The sequence below is a fragment of the Pseudocercospora fijiensis genome (assembly GCF_000340215.1).
Source record: "Pseudocercospora fijiensis CIRAD86 unplaced genomic scaffold MYCFIscaffold_3, whole genome shotgun sequence".
In the NCBI taxonomy this organism is placed as follows: domain Eukaryota; kingdom Fungi; phylum Ascomycota; class Dothideomycetes; order Mycosphaerellales; family Mycosphaerellaceae; genus Pseudocercospora; species Pseudocercospora fijiensis.
Genome location: NW_006921534.1, coordinates 3,343,129 through 3,358,799, shown reverse-complemented (window position 1 = coordinate 3,358,799; position 15,671 = coordinate 3,343,129). Strand labels below are relative to the sequence as shown.

The 15,671-nt window shown below is 51.8% G+C and overlaps 8 protein-coding genes across 8 annotated transcripts; 5 read left to right on the top strand and 3 right to left on the bottom strand.

Annotated features, from left to right (window-relative positions):
* Positions 1 to 801: 801 nt before the first annotated feature.
* MYCFIDRAFT_135352 (uncharacterized protein) lies at positions 802 to 2,794 on the top strand (the record flags this gene model as incomplete). The annotated part of the gene is made up of 2 exons (XM_007926878.1): positions 802 to 927; positions 950 to 2,794. Coding segments are annotated over 2 exons (1,971 nt in total), but the record flags the coding sequence as incomplete, so codon positions are not given.
* Positions 2,795 to 3,480: 686 nt separating this feature from the next.
* Positions 3,481 to 4,419, bottom strand: MYCFIDRAFT_133929 (uncharacterized protein; the record flags this gene model as incomplete). The annotated part of the gene is made up of 2 exons (XM_007926877.1): positions 3,481 to 4,263; positions 4,327 to 4,419. The coding sequence occupies 2 exons, from the start codon at positions 4,417 to 4,419 to the stop codon at positions 3,481 to 3,483; spliced, it is 876 nt and encodes a 291-aa protein (XP_007925068.1).
* Positions 4,420 to 4,652: 233 nt separating this feature from the next.
* Positions 4,653 to 6,109, top strand: MYCFIDRAFT_187449 (uncharacterized protein; the record flags this gene model as incomplete). Its single annotated transcript, XM_007926876.1, has 3 exons — positions 4,653 to 4,763; positions 4,860 to 5,165; positions 5,219 to 6,109. The coding sequence occupies 3 exons, from the start codon at positions 4,653 to 4,655 to the stop codon at positions 6,107 to 6,109; spliced, it is 1,308 nt and encodes a 435-aa protein (XP_007925067.1).
* A 172-nt stretch (positions 6,110 to 6,281) lies between these two features.
* MYCFIDRAFT_122202 (uncharacterized protein) lies at positions 6,282 to 6,818 on the bottom strand (the record flags this gene model as incomplete). Its single annotated transcript, XM_007926875.1, has 2 exons — positions 6,282 to 6,467; positions 6,540 to 6,818. Coding segments are annotated over 2 exons (465 nt in total), but the record flags the coding sequence as incomplete, so codon positions are not given.
* A 1,914-nt stretch (positions 6,819 to 8,732) lies between these two features.
* MYCFIDRAFT_135173 (glycoside hydrolase family 25 protein) lies at positions 8,733 to 9,443 on the top strand (the record flags this gene model as incomplete). Its single annotated transcript, XM_007926874.1, has 2 exons — positions 8,733 to 9,146; positions 9,168 to 9,443. The coding sequence occupies 2 exons, from the start codon at positions 8,733 to 8,735 to the stop codon at positions 9,441 to 9,443; spliced, it is 690 nt and encodes a 229-aa protein (XP_007925065.1).
* Positions 9,444 to 10,008: 565 nt separating this feature from the next.
* On the top strand, positions 10,009 to 10,615 carry MYCFIDRAFT_122613 (uncharacterized protein; the record flags this gene model as incomplete). Its single annotated transcript, XM_007926873.1, has 2 exons — positions 10,009 to 10,428; positions 10,481 to 10,615. Coding segments are annotated over 2 exons (555 nt in total), but the record flags the coding sequence as incomplete, so codon positions are not given.
* A 923-nt stretch (positions 10,616 to 11,538) lies between these two features.
* On the top strand, positions 11,539 to 14,125 carry MYCFIDRAFT_203024 (uncharacterized protein; the record flags this gene model as incomplete). The annotated part of the gene is made up of 5 exons (XM_007926872.1): positions 11,539 to 11,565; positions 12,183 to 12,226; positions 12,415 to 12,607; positions 12,661 to 13,809; positions 13,867 to 14,125. 5 exons carry the CDS (start codon positions 11,539 to 11,541, stop codon positions 13,909 to 13,911), a joined length of 1,458 nt encoding a protein of 485 aa, XP_007925063.1. The 3' UTR covers positions 13,912 to 14,125.
* MYCFIDRAFT_210878 (uncharacterized protein) lies at positions 14,105 to 15,519 on the bottom strand. Its single transcript, XM_007926871.1, has one exon. The coding sequence runs from the start codon at positions 15,487 to 15,489 to the stop codon at positions 14,353 to 14,355; it is 1,137 nt and encodes a 378-aa protein (XP_007925062.1). The 5' UTR covers positions 15,490 to 15,519; the 3' UTR covers positions 14,105 to 14,352.
* Between the last annotated feature and the right edge of the window lie 152 nt (positions 15,520 to 15,671).

Here is a 15,671-nt window from a genome sequence, read left to right as displayed (position 1 = left end):
GACTCCTTATTATTCACCTGCAAGGCGCTACACTAATTGCTAAGTATATAGATACTACAGGGTGGAATGCCTGTTTAGCCGACGAACGCTCCGAGCGGACGAGTTTTACAAAGGGATGTGCCCGTCACCCGCGCACGGGTAAACAGAACAGGGCTAGGATCGTTCCAGAAAAAACCGGGAGACTTCGCTTGCATGGCCAGCCAGGCGGCTCTTCGATGGGCCAATTGATCTTCACCGCTGCCCGCTGGCCCAATATACATCTGGCGGGCCTCGCGCTGCAATCTGCCTCTCCTCCGGGCCTCGTGGTGGGTGGTGGGCGGTGGGCGGTGGGCGGTGGGCGGTGGAGGATCTTGCACACGCACCCGCACCCGCACACGCACCCGCACACGCACACGCACACCCTTCCCTTCCCTCCCCTCGCTCTTGCGGCCGGCATATTATTGCCCATGGATGTGTGGCTCTCGCCCGACTAGCGTCTGCCGTGTGCTCGGTTCGTGATGCATGGTTAAATGCACATCCATCAGGTCCAAGGCTCCAAGCGGCTCCAGCTGCTGAGGCGAAGGCCGCGAAGCCCTGCACGTCCCCGCGTTCTCGTGCCTGCGACCTTCCTCTTCATGAGACTTGAGTTAATGAAATGAACAGTCACGCTATGGCGTACCGGCTCCACAGCGATGCGACATCACTGAACCATCCAAGCTCCCCTACCTGTTGCTTGTCCTTGTTGCTCTCTCTTCTGCAGCTCTTCGCCGTCCGTAATGCTTCTCTACCTCACCAACATGCCGTTTCGGTGACAGCACAACGATGGCAATTGCACAGAACAGCATCGATCTGGCGGCTATATCGAGGCCTATCGAGCGCCTGCCGGTCAGGAAACCAAGCGGCGAGCCGAAGGAGGCCATGAATTGCAAGAGTTGTCGAAAGCGAAAGGTATCCTCACCTGACCGGCCAGCCTCCTCTTGGCTCAAGCCTGCCGCTAACGCCTCGGCAGATAAAATGCAACAGAATGAACCCCAGCTGCGAGGCTTGCTCCGTCTTTAACTGTGCGTGTATATACGATGCCATCCCTAAGAAGCGTGGTCCCAAGACAGACGTGCTGGAGGCACTGCTCAAGCGGGTGAATGGTTTAGAGAAGCGTCTCAAGGACGAGAACAAAAACGCCTCGCTATGTGCAAAATCGTCAAACTCTGCAACTGATCCGCAGGATGCTCCTAGGACTACTGAACGCGATACGATGCCGACATCGCCACCCAGTCAGGACACGAAAAATGCTGAGAGGCGGCAGTTGAAGGCAGCACCGATACCGATTGAACCAGCACCTCCAGCAAGAGAGGCCCTAGCCTTTACAGACGCTCTGCTTGATACGTATTTTGCTCGCCTGCACAACAAGCCATACTACATTCTGGACGAGACAGCAACAAGACAAAGATTGCGTGACGGTCGCCTACCAGGGTATCTAATAAATGCCATCCACGCTGTTGCCATCAGATATGTTCCGCATCTCAGTGCAGGCTACGGTGGCGCTGTGCGCTCCAGCCAGGACTACGTAATGCGTGCGAGGCCTCAAATCGATGTCGACGAGCCAAACATTGACAACCTCCAGGCGCTTTTGCTGCTTGCGATGGCAAACTTCCAGAATGGCAAGGGAAAGAGGTGTTATATGGTCTTGACCCATGCAGTGAGCATGGCTTTTGCTCTAAACCTTCACCGGGAGCTTCCAGCCGAGCTTCGAATAGCGCCTTCAGAACGGGAAGGACGTCGGAAACTCTTCTGGACATGCTATCTCATGGATCGTTTTACTGTCAGTGGCTCGAAACGCCCATCCCTTATCTCAGACGACTCGATTCATCTGAGATTGCCAGCGTGGCAGCCACCCGGCTCTCGAGTTTTGGCAGATGGCAACTTCTTCTCACATGGCTCGAGCTTGCTATATGCGTCAGGAGTATCAAGTGGAGTACAAGGAAGTGGTACAATGCTCATTGAGATCGTGCGAGTTCTTGGTGTCACCAATCGCTATCTAGCCGGCGGTGGCGTGAAGGGCGACTCGCACTTTCCCTGGCACGCCCAGTCTACACTTTCAAGGATCAGATCGGATGTAGACTACTGGGCGGCGGCTACACAGGAAGTCTTCACATCGATTGATACGCTCTTTGGATCTCACGACAGCTCAACACTTGTGCTAAGCAAGCTCATTTACCATTTAGTCCATTGTTTGATCTATCGACCATTTCTCCCCATCGATCTTGCTGAACTTTCAGGTTCAGCGCAGCATCAATCATGGCAAATAGAAGCCACCAATCTGTGCTTTTTACATGCAAACGCAATTGCCGAATTGGTGGAGATTGGAAGGAACACATCACTGCTAGACTGGCCATCATTTGTCGGCTACGCAATATGCACAGCGGGCACAATCCATGTGCACGGTGCTCACTACCTTTCCTATCGCGATGGCGATGCTTTCTGTCACAGTGCTGACTTTTTGTCACGTGAGATGAATCAATTACAGGAGCTGCGAGCGATATGGTCCGGAGTGCAGCATCAGAGAGACACTTTGCAAGCTGTCTATGGAAGCCATGCTCAGCTTGTAAAGTCGTTGGCGAGCAGTCCCATGCGCTTTTCGCCGGTTTTCCAAATGGAGGATTTCTTCGACCGCTACCCAGGGTGTTACATTGATGGGGCACATGTCACATTCTCCGACATTGTTCCTGATTCGCTGAATGAAGGATATCAAATGTTCAACGCTCATGACATGTGGCTACAGGAGACCACTTATGCTCCTCATGTGCCTTCTCAGCCACCGTCTCATGCACCCGGTGTGGAGAGGAAGCCGAAGAAGAGACGCTCATCGACTTCATCGCTGCCTTACCCAACCCCAAGATCGGGTACGGACACGTTGCTTCAACAATCGATCGAGGAACAGCACTCTACGGCGCTAAGCAGTGTCCCAGAAGTCGCGGTTACGGACGTGATGAATGGCACCTACGAACCTGGCGACGAACACGAGCACAATCCCATACTGTTTCAAGGCAGTGTCACGCCGAACTTCGCCTTCAGCCCAATTCAATCTGCGCTCACACTGAAGAACCAAACATCACATGATAGCACATACCACGGGCAGGTCATGGACCAGCAAACGCCAAGTGGATTCAGCGGCAGTGCTGAATCGGGCAATCACGAAAGTGAGAACGATCCATTCCTCAGTCTTTTGGAACAGCTAGCGGACGACAGTGATACTGGCTCTGATAGACATCCATCGCATGATATGAAGTTCTACCTGACCAACAAAGCATCGGCTTAAGGAGTCTGACGAAGTGGCAGGTGGTCGTGGCAGATGCATAGGAAATCTTGAAGGATATCGAATGTACTTGGGATTTTCTCAGAGGTATAGCCTGGACGCTTCCTGCAAACGCCACGCTCGCTGTGCACAACCAATTTTGTTCATCAGAATTAATAGCCCCCTTTGATACCGTCGGTGACGCGGGCTCACAAAAGTCCAGGAATGATAGCCTTTCGGTTTCCGACTCGTTCCTTCCCAAACTTCTCCAAGTACCACCGCTTTCCTGCCAGTGCTTGTGGCAGCATGGTCGCAATCTCGTTGATCAGGAAGGTTCTTGCAGGGATGCAGTCCCAACCTCCTATCATCCAGAAACCAAGCCATTCGAACCATTCGCAAAGATAATGTGGGTACAGGATGAAGTGGAAGAGGCCATTCTTGGGAATCATGTAAAGCTTCTCAATGCCAGCGACCGGCTTGCCGTCCTTCCTGGCCTGCTCCTCCTGGCGGCGCTTAGCGGACCTTCTGATCTCGCGGAGATCGTCATCGTGAAAGAGGTTGCCCAAAAAGCTCCAGCCCCAGACGACCAGGCCCAGTTCGATCATGTAGAGCTTGCCAGCCCAGTCATAGATCGTTTGTGGTCCGTAGCCTCCCAGCCAGCCGCCGAGAGATAGACCATTCATGACTTGCCATGCAAATGCCGAGACGAGAACTATTGGATGGATTGGTGACATGGATGGATTGAGGAACAGCGGCGAGAGCACAGCGCGGTAGATGTAATGGATTGTGTAAATGCCAGCCATCGTCCAGTTAGCCCATGGTACACCTCGGAGACCCTCCGCTGGCGGAATTGCGAGCATGCAGTAGTTGAGCACAAGGAAGCCGGGACTTTCCATGATGAACCACGCCCATTTGCCTGGAACGTTGAATTTGGAGTCGACAGATGTCTTGCCTTTGGGGAAGTAGTCGCTCACCCATTGGAAGGCGGTGATCTATTTCCGCCCGTCAGTGAGAGGACTCCTTATTATTGGGCAGAAGCATTGCGAGACGCTCACAATTGGGAAGAACTGCCATGCCCAGACGATCAATTCCCAGTTCTCGCGCGAAGGTGGCAGGACACCTTCGATCAACGGCGGCAACGTAGGCATTGTCGGCAACTCCATGTCGAAGAGAGAAAGGTGGTGGTGGTAGTGGTGGTGGTAGTACTTCAGTCGTCGTTCTCGGCAAAGGCGCGACAGGCATTGTGGCGGTGGCCTCATTTCGTCTGCCGAGCTAGCGAAAGCTTATTCTATATTGATCGCCTTGAGATGACTAAGTTGACTTCGAACATCTCAACAGCTGTCGATTTCGCGCCCGACGAGCTTCGAGGTGAGAGCGAGCCATGGCCGACCAGCCACTGCGCATCACGGAATACGATGAAGCGGACACGGTGACTGCCACCTACGTGCAAAGCGAAGGAAAGAGCCAAGGACTGAGCAGAGTCGATGTCATTGTATGTCAGCACTCGTGGTCGACGATGGCTCCTCAGCATTATTTAATATTGACTTCGACATAGCCACCACCCAGAGATCTCACGTCACTCTCACAGACCGCGTGGCAACGAGCGGTGGACGTGTTCCTGCCGGTCGGCTTTCCCCACAGCGTGTCTGAAGACTACCTGGAATATCAAATCTACGATTCTCTCCAAGCCTTCTCAAGCAGCATAGCCAGTCTATTGTCTTCGCGCGCTGTTCTCTCCAGTGTCGGGGTCGGTGATTCGACCGCATCTCCCACCGCAGCCATCATCCTTTCCATCCTACAAGACTCGGTCGGCCGTCTCGCAACAATCCTGTTTGCCCACAGCTTCGGCACATCATTGGAGCCAGAATGCAAGATGTACAGACTCCTTGCCGATGTCTTGAACGATACTGGCTTCGTCCTTGACTGCATGTCTCCGTCTTCCCAAAGCCAATCAGAGTCGTCGTTCTCAGCCTCAGCAGCGTTTTGCGATCACTGTGCGGAGTCGCCGCTGGTAGCTCGAAAGCAAGTTTGAGCGCACACTTTGCGAAGCAGGGCAATCTCGGAGAGCTCAATGCCAAAGACTCTAGCCAGGAAACAGTGATTTCACTGGTTGGAATGATGGCCGGAAGTCTGGTCATATCCTGGATCACCACACCTATCGCGACTTGGACAGCTCTGATATTGCTCCTCTCAATCCATCTGGAGACTAATAGGAGAGCTGTAAGGGCCGTGAAAATGAGGACTCTGACACGTCAGCGAGCAGCCTTGATATACTATCAGGTACAGCAGAACAAGACCCCAACACCAGATTTCATTGCGAGCCAGGAGCGCATATTCGAGCGAGACGGCGTCCTTCGCAATGCTAAAGCCGAAGTACTTGGCTTTTGTTCCGTCGGAGTTCCCTTGGCACGCTTGCTGAACTCCATTGGTGAACAGCACAGTCAGACTAAGTCTTCCACTATGGCCAGTGAGAAATTCACGCGAATCTTGCATCTATACCAGACGAGCGCTTTCATCCTCTGGTCCGACAGACACTCGCGTTCGAGGAGGAACAGTCTCTTCATCGTAGTGAAGAAGAGTGCTGTGTCTCGAGACTTGATCCTTGCATGGTGGCAGGCGCTGATATTCGCTGACGACTCATTGAGCGACTCTTCGCGAGATGAGAAAGCTGACGACTTTGACCAACTTTTGAAACGATTCTCAAGATCTCTGGATACTGCCAAAAGCCTGCTAGAGAAGCACGAACTGAAGTTAAAGGAGGCTGGGTGGAATCTGGAGTTGGGTGCGATCCAGACGGTGGCAGGGACGACCGTTGCAATTGAGCATGCCGAGGCGTGATCACGAGAGTGCTGACAGAATTCGCTCGAGCTGGAGTACGACCGGTTTTAGAGATCATGCAAATGCCTGATTATAGATTAGAGGAGCTGGGCAGCTCCGGCTGCTGCATCACCACATCCCGGGCCTGCTTGCTCTTGCGTCTGAGCGATTTGACTTCCTCCTGCAAGTCCTTGTTCTGCTTCTCAAGGTCTTCAATGCGTTCACTGAGGGGCTCCATCTGTTCTGCTGCACCGGCACTCAGCTCGTCAATGATCTTGAGCACTCGCCACAACCTCAAGACCACCACAATCGAGCCAATCTCTTCTAAGGTTCCTCTGAGCAGGATGTCGATGATCAGCCCGGCAACAATCACAATTGCCTAAAGACAAAGCGTTAGAGATCAACAAGACTGTGTGCTCAGTAGCACAGCATGATTCATTGAAGTACTCACATCAAAGCAGTGGAAATACGAGTTGAAGAACGCGAGTCCAAATGACCATATACTAGCCAATAACTCAACCATGAACAGGCATGAGAACACCAAGCTGACTATCCCAAGGACCTGTCCTGCTTGATCGGCATCTTTCTTCGGAATATGGCCTTCGCAAGCCAGAGACGTGATAAGAAGATCTGCAAAGATGCAACTGATATCGAGCGAAACCAGTAATAGAACAGCATAATGACCAGTCTTGCTCGTCAGAAATTTTTTGGTCTCTTTTCGTGCTGAAGCTGCTGCTGAACTCGCTGAGTGTTCGACAAAATGTATTCGATCTGAAGGCAAGAGTGGTCTGTGTTCATCCTGCTCACTACCGGGTCGCTGGACGTGCTGAGGCTTTTTGTTCGGATGCCAGATAAATGATCGAAGACGATCACCTAGCAGTTCCGGTCTCTGAGTGCTGAGCATCGTCTCGATGTCTACATGTGATGATGTTGCTTGGCGTGCTGCTGGGGTGATGGGAGCTAGGAAGGATGTTTTGAGGATGCGGCGGATGGGATCGAAGTGGAGGATCGAGCTTTGGGCGACTGCCGGTCTTTCCTTCTTGCAACACGCATGCATGACATATAGCGAAAGCGAGACTATCTTTTCTTCTTCTTCTTCTTCTTCATCATCATCATCGATCGCCTCTGTAAGACGTTCTCACAGTCTTTCGTGTTCTCAGACCGATTGGAACACTTCCATATGCCTTCCCTTTGATCTCGAATTCCACCCTCCGCTTGCTCGCGAACCACGACACCAATGCGAACACTACCGCTATTATCATAGCACGCGTCTGCTCAAGAAAATACACAGAGACATGATGATTCTAACCCGTCCATCGACTGCCATAGAATAGGGTTGTCGGTCTGAGAAAAGAGCAGCTTGAAGCGAGACGTCGGATGGATCAAAAGAGCTGGCCACTTGGTCTCTGCACCCTGGGAGCTACATCCATGGCGACTCGCCGACTGATTTATAATTTTATCGTCTGAGCTGAATCGGATGCCTGTTTGTGTGCTACGAGGCCATTTCGCAGGAAGCGACTTATCATCCACACCGAGGATTGAAGGAGATGCGTGTGGCCGTTTCTGAAGCTCCCGGCTTCTCAGCGCAGTCCGCAGTTTCCCAGGCTTCATGCAACCCGTATCCTAGAAAGAAATATTACTCCATCCAATAAGCACAAAATTGGGGATCTGGTCTACTGGTAGGGCACAAGGGGCCTCAAGCAGATAACTTTCCTTACTGTGAGAGGTGGACGATTCATTTAGTCCAGTACCGTAACTTGGATGTCGTTTTCGAATCCGACGTTCTCCATCGTCTGTTTTTGCTTTTCTTTTGACCCTTGCACATGCTCACCTCTATGTTCAGCCTTCTTTCTACTACTTCCTTTCCTTACATCCTACGATCGTGCTGACTTTTGCAGCTAGATTATTTTACAAGCTCGCTTGCTGCTTGCCTGTTGCCTTTGACAGCGCTCCGCAGAAGATCTTCCCTCAGGCCCTAAAGCTATGAGGTACCACAGAGCAAGTGCTCCCTTGAATTGGTATGCACAACCTCTGCTTTTGTTCGGGTTTATCACATGCTACACTGAGCAGATACGACGATCTTGCCTTTTACGACCGACTGACGGCGTAACTCTAGAATGCAGCTCCCTTCCTTCTACATCTATTTCTCGCCTACAAGCTGATCCAAGTCTAGATTCTCCTTCGGCATTGGCCATTGGTTTTCACTAGCATCCGCTGTTGGCAGATAGTGAACTGGTCTGCTTTGTCTGCCTCGCACTGCTGCACAAGAAAGTGGTTCCTTTCTGCCCTTTGAATTCCTCCTGCCTCTTCTGGACATCGGCTGTAATACAGAACAGATATCTGTGGTCTCTAAACAACCCTCCGAGATCATATCGAATCGGACGATCACACTGATCCATGGATGTGTCTGCATGGCCACGAGAAAGGCTACCATTAGCTCTGTGTGCATCTGTTTGCGTTACATTGATATGAGGTGGACTTCGAGTGGCGCCGAGAGCTGTAGCATTTGAAATTGCTGATAAGTACATCTCTTCAGCGATCGCACAGGCATCAGTATACCTCTCTCGGGCCTTCAATACAATCCAGCAGGATACCTACACAGGAGCACGCCAAGATGAAATTGATAGCATCATCTACCCTAGCGATGGCTTTCAGTGGCCTTGCAGCACCCTTCCCAGAACCCGATCTCGAACTGGAAGCCCGCGCAAGCTCCGTCCTGGGCTTTGACATTTCGCACTATCAATCCAGCGTAGACTTCAGCTCAGCTTACAGTGATGGTGGCCTTCGCTTCGTCTACAGCAAAGCTACCGAGGGAACAACTTATAAGGACCCTGCGTTCTCCTCCCACTACACAGGAGCGACAAACGCAGGCTTCATTCGTGGCGGCTACCACTTTGCTTCCGGCACAGGAGATGGCAGCCAAGAAGCTAACTTCTTTCTCGCGAATGGTGGAGGCTGGAGTAATGATGGAAGGACTCTTCCTGGGATGTTAGACCTTGAAGGAGACTGCAAGTCCGTATCTTGGGTAAGCGACGAGCAAACATCGAAAATTCAAGAAGTTTTCCGCCGACAGATCTAGATCCGGACTTTCAGAAATACCTACCACGCGAAGACTGGGCGATATCCGACGATTTATAGCAGCCCAAGCTGGTGGAGCTCCTGCATCGGCAACTCGAATGCTTTCGTAGACACGAATCCGCTCGTCATGGCATGCTACAATGCTAATCCCTGCACTCCACAAGGAGGATGGCCGTATTACACGATATGGCAATATAAGGACTCAAATCCTTATGGAGGAGACTCAGATCGCTTCAATGGTGATATGACGCAGCTGAAGAAGCTGGCAAGTGGATAGGAACCATCCGCGAGGAATGGTGAAGAAGAAATTGTCCAGATCAAATGACTTGTTGCACGACAATCACCACAAGAATGACACTTGTCAAGATCCAGCCTATTCGAGATAGCACGCGCAATGTGACATGTGATCTTGCTCGCTCTCACTCAAGCACACGTCACAAGCTATCGCTCACTTACATTCACCTCACCGCCGCCAGCTGGCACGTGCTTGGGTGAATCAAGCTCCAAAGCTCTCGGCTACTGCCGCTGCACTCTCTTGACTTTAAATGCTTCTTTCGCAACAACAACTTGACACACTACATACACTTTTCGCTTGGGTTGCCCTTGCATCACTAACACATACACAAGTCGCCGGAGTATTGCGACTCATTTGTCACTTCAAGCAACACAAAAAGCCCCAGGTACGTCGCATCATCTGCCACTCACGCGGAGCTCTTGGTGTACATATAATTTCCCGGACTTGAGACGTTGTCGTTGCTATGCCAGAACAACACGAGAAAGAGCAGGATCATCTAACCACCGGAACACCACACAGAAGCGCATCCGTGACCTCATCTCACACCATGGCCAACGAGGACCACAAGCGCGAAGATGACGCGCTCGATAGGCAAGGCGAGGACGAGGACTTGGGCGATGAGGAGGAAATTGCGGCGATGAAGAAGCGCGTCGAGGAGATGGAAGCAGAAGCTGCGAAGCTGCGCGAGATGCAGGCGTCTGTCGACGCGCAGACTGATAACTTGCGCGAGTCAAAAGAGGACATTGACAGCCGAAGCATCTTCGTGGGCAACGTGGACTATGGCGCAAGCCCTGAAGAAATTCAGGCGCATTTCCAGAGCTGCGGCAGTATCAATCGCGTGACGATTCTGCTTGACAAGTTCACAGGCCATCCAAAGGGCTACGCCTACGTCGAGTTCTCCGAGCCGAACCTGGTCACGCAGGCCCTCGTCCTCAACGAGAGCGTGTTCCGAGGGCGCAACATCAAGGTACGCAGACAAAGGATAGCACATGGTATAACCAGGCTGACAATATTTTTAGGTCGTTCCAAAGCGTACCAACCTCCCAGGTATGACCAGAGGAGGCCGAGGCGGCGGCGGCGGCGGTGGCGCACCACGCGGTCGTGGTCGCGGCGGGTTCGGTGGTCCTGGCTACGGCGGTGGTCGCGGAGGCTATGGGGGTCCGCAATTCATGCCTCGTGGCGGTGGTTACAGAGGTGGCTACCGAGGTCGCGCACGCGGTTACAACCCATACTGAGAGTCTACCCTTTGTCCTACGCATGATACCCATCGACTTTTGACCATTGCTTGACCGGTTAGAGCAGCGTCTCTCCGTCATGCTTCTGCTACTACCGAAGGCGCAGCGCCGAGCGTCACCGGTCCGATATCTCCTTACTCGCAAGAGCCTGGTGTTTGAGATGTATGAGGCTACAGGAAAAAAAGGAGAGCTGCGCGAGGATTTCTCTTGACATTGAAGAAGCATATCTTAGAAAGAGCAAAAGAAGCGGGCGATATTAAAGAAGCCACAAGATCTCATATGTTGGAGCAAGAGCCATTTTTCTGCCATTTAAGGCGTCCGCAATGTCAAGAGTATGATCCCGAGAATTTCCAAGACGACTGGTGATGATGAGGACTCGTTGAAGATAAAGTATGGTTCTGCGTCATGGTATGGCTCTCATATTCAAGCCGGCCAGCAGAGACATCATGCCGCCATAGAATGCGTTCGACCAATTTTTAAGTATGAGTAAGTTCTACGAGCGAGCAAATGCTGAGCTATGCTTACTCCTGGCGCAAGCAGCACCACAGGTGTACTTCACGCAGATTACGACGAAGCTTCGGGATAGATCAAGACAACGCAGTCATGCGTCGCACCATGGGCAAGAATTCACCAGGAACGAATTGATGAAATGAAAAGTATTTGAGCTCTCGTCAAGCCATGACCTCTGCTCGACGACTGGCATTCCAAGCACATCATCAATCTCCATGCCATCCAGAGCTGGCATCAAGGCGTGCAACTGAGATGCAGCGAGCCAGTCTTAAAGTCATGGGATGATGGCAATTGAGCATGTATGAGTCCCGCGATTCTCGGAGGCAGTCAATATGACCATGATGTTCCGCGAGTCCGACGTGCGAGATGGAGTGTCTTACTCCACGCGCGAGGAGTGGAGCAAAGCCAAATTTGGCAATCGTCGACGCAATACATACCACAGATTTCCAGAGCATCACCCTTCCAAGACCAGGAGTCTCTACTTCTATTCGCCTGAGCGGTAGTTGAATCTACGCGGTTCGCGGTAATCCTGTATATCGCTCGATTACAGGGCAGGCAGCAACGCAATACTCCAGAGTAAACATTTGAACTGGTACCAATCCACAATGACTCCTGAATCCATGGACCAATTTCTGGGGAAGTGGATATGGAGGACCCTCATGGCAGCTCGTGCTCACTGAATCCCGAGGTCTTTCCGTAGAGTTCCAACCTTGAAATGTTCATGACTACATGTACCTGAGATTTCTCTCATTCCTGCCCATCCAGAACCCTCCCGAAGACCTATAACGCGATGGGTCGTGGAGTATCATTCGAGGAAGCTCGCGCCTGCTCGGTTGCTGGGACATCAGAATGGAGTAGCAAGGATAAAGATGCTGAGACCGAGCCACACATCGGATTTGCCCAACCGCAGCCGCAGCAGCGGAACCCGATATATCAGGAGCAGAAACAGAAGCTGGGTGTGCCTGATAACCATGAGATCTTCTGGGTTGAATGGAATGGGCCTGATGATCCTCAGAACCCGTATGTATAAGACGATATCTATCTGAAGAGCCAATCGAGGTGGCAGGCCAAAACAAGGCGGAATAGATTACTCTGACATGATACAGCTTTAATTGGCCCAAGAAGCGCAAGTGGATTGCAACATTAACAACATGCTTCGTGTACGCCACCCCGACTAAGAATACAATCTGTTGCTAACGCTCCCGAAGCTCTATCTTGACCGGCCTGCCCGCTGGAGCGTATGGAGCGGCATCCAAACAGATGATGGATGAATGGCACATTAACGACGATAAATTCCCGTTCCTTTCTTTCGCCTTGGTCTCGTGGAATATGGGTGCTGCCTTCTTCCCACTGGTATTTGTGCCTCTTACGGAAAGCACAGGTCGACTGCCCGGTTATTGGGTACGTTGACTACCTTGAACCCATTACTTTTCACGCTCACACATGATTGATAGGCATTCTACATCATGTTCACCCTCTGGTTGTTTGGCTCTGCCTACGCCCCGAATTTTGCTACCATACTGATAACTCGATTCTTTGGCGGTGGAGCATCTTCCGTGGCCATTACTCTTGTCGCCGGTACCATCACCGATATCTGGAAGGGCGATATCGAACGGAGCTTGCCAATTTCCATTTTCGGTATCACAAGCGTGGTGGGCATTGCCTTGGGCCCATTTGTGGGCGGAATCATCCAGAAATACCTGTGGTGGCGCTGGATCTACTGGATCCAAATCATCATCTGCACCGGCTTCATCCCCCTCTTCGCATATATTCTGCGCGAGACACGCGGTGACGTGATTCTACAAAACAAAGCGAAGAAGTTGCGGAAAGAGGGAAATCTGAGCAACGATGACAACGACCCCAAGAAGTATGCCTATGCAAAATCTGAGCTGGAGAAACCGAGTATCGTGCAAGCGCTCAAACTCTCCTTTATGCGTCCGACCAAAATGCTGATCAGTGAGTTCGTCGTCATATCTTTCACCATCTGGGTCAGCTTCGCTTGGGGTCTCCTGTTCCTTTTCCAAAGCAGTGTTGGCATCGTCTTTAGCGAGCTCTACAACTTTGACACCTTCCAAGTCACACTCATCCAGCTCGCGGTCAGCGTAGGAGCCATCATCGGCGGTGCCATCAATCCCCTCCAGGATAGGCTGTACTTCAAGTCAGCAAGACGCAATGCGGAACGGCCAGGAAAGTGCATTCCGGAAGCACGTCTCTACTTCGCAGTTCCGGGTTCGATTCTGTTCGCAGCCAGCATGTTCTGGTTCGGCTGGTCCGCGTACTCTGGTCACGCTACCCACTGGATCGTCCCGACGATAAGTCTCGTCACTTTCGGCATTGGTGTCTACCATATCTACCTAGCTGTCACCAATTACCTTGCGGACGCATATGAGAAGTATGCCGCTTCGGCTCTGTCCGCTGCGGGCTTCGGACGTAACATCACTGGAGCGTTCCTGCCTTTGGCGACACCTGCTTTGTACAACAACCTAGGCTTCAACTGGGCGTCGACGATGCTGGGTATTCTTGCTTTGGTGCTTACCGCGGCGCCTATTGCGCTTCTGATCAAAGGTCCGGTCATTAGAGCTAACAGTCCTTTCATGCTCGACGCCACGTTCGACGAGGAGGAGGGCGAGGCGAGGAGGCAGAGTATGATGAGTATCCAGGGCGAGGAAGTCGTGAATAGGCGAAAGAGCACTATTCCTAAGTGATTTCTTCGACACAACGAGCCATAACCGGCATGACATTGCAGAACAGGAAAGGCCTCCTGAAAGCCATATATAAACAGAGCTAATCGCTCGCTAATAGATATATATGTACATGGACTCATGCGTTGGAAGTGGCTGATTGCCCTTGGAACGAGGGAAAGCATGACATGATGAGATATGTATATAATAGCATAATGACGAATGAGACTTGGTCCTCAATTCTTCTCACGATCTATCAATCTATTTACAATCGCAGGTAGATCTGCTGACGTATGTACGAGGCAATTTTCACAGCGCCTTGCTTCCAGTGCAGGTAGATCTGTTCCACCGCGGGTATCATTCGTAGTACAGTAGCAGCAGCGCCTTGCTCAAAGAAACCTAAAAACGCAACGCCCAGACATATCAAAAAGAAGACTGCACCACACACACAGCATTTTGCTTCACTCAAACGGCCGCAGCGACTACTGGCAAAGGTCCCAAAGGCTCCTCACTAGAAGCCAAATTACACTGTCTAAAAATCCTCACCTCGTCAGGCAGAAAGCTTCCGGTAACGGAGTGAAGGACGCCATGGTTGTTGAAGAGAGCCAAATCTCCCGCTTCCCCATCCACAGCGTAAACGAGTTCTGGCGCAATCCCAGGACGTTGCAGTCTGTGGATGATCTCCCGGACCTCCTTTAAATCTTCGATGACGCTGCCATCAGCGAGGTGCAGCTTCTCGACTGCAGAGGGATGGACTTGGAGAGCTAACTTGCCCGTGACAGGGTTGCGCCAGCACATTGGGAGAATTTTGATCTTGCTCTCATCGATTTCTGGGAGTCCGGACTTTGGGAGCTCAAGACCTTCGGATATGAGGCCGAGGCCGTCGGAGCGGGACTTGACTGCAGACATCCAAACGTATGGGTGCGCTGCGTACTGGACTTTGGTTGTGCGGGCAAAGTCTTTCTCTTGTTCGGAGAGAAGGTCGTACATCTTGTAGGAGCTCACGAAAACTGTGCTGCCACGTGGGACACTGAGTTTGTCGTTGGAGCCGTCGTCGTAGCGGAGAGTCTGATATTCTGTCTTGGGTACAGACACGGCCATCAGACTGGTGACGCGTGGTGGGTTGAGGTCATACAGAGCGGCGTCGATGTGCCATCGGTAGAAGCGAGTGTTGTCGCGGTCGTCTTCTTCGGAAATGACGTCCTTGTGGAAGGATTTATGGTGTGGGTGCTTCAAGGTGATATCCTTCAGGCCCTGAAACTCCGAGACCTTCCCATTGCCAATGACTTGCACCTGTGGCTGATGTGGGATCGTCTTCAAGTCTGGATGAAGAATGGAACGCTTCGCATCGATCGTCTTCCCATGGCCGTACGAAGTGCAATCGGGGTCGAAGAGCCTAGTAAGCTCATATTGAGCCCGAGGAGAAAGATGTTGTTGGCCCTTGAACACAACAACCTGGTTCTCGTACAGGGCTCTCCGGATCACTTCAAAGTCGGTTCCGTCGAGGTTCTCAAGGTCTGCACCGCGGATTTCTGCGCCAAAATCGAGCCTTGAGCCCTCTGTTGCGAACTTGTGGACTGTGATCCTGCTTTGAATTGCCATTTTCTTCTATATTGCTAAAGTTGTTGGTTTGTGAGTGTCTTGTGAGTGAATGAATGATCGATCTGTACATCTCCAAGGTGAGCTCGCTGGTTTTATGCCAAATGCGGAGCCTGGCGTTATCGCTCGACCAAGTCGGAGGAGCCCGATGAAAAGCAAGGACCACACTATCTCGGCGGTATTGC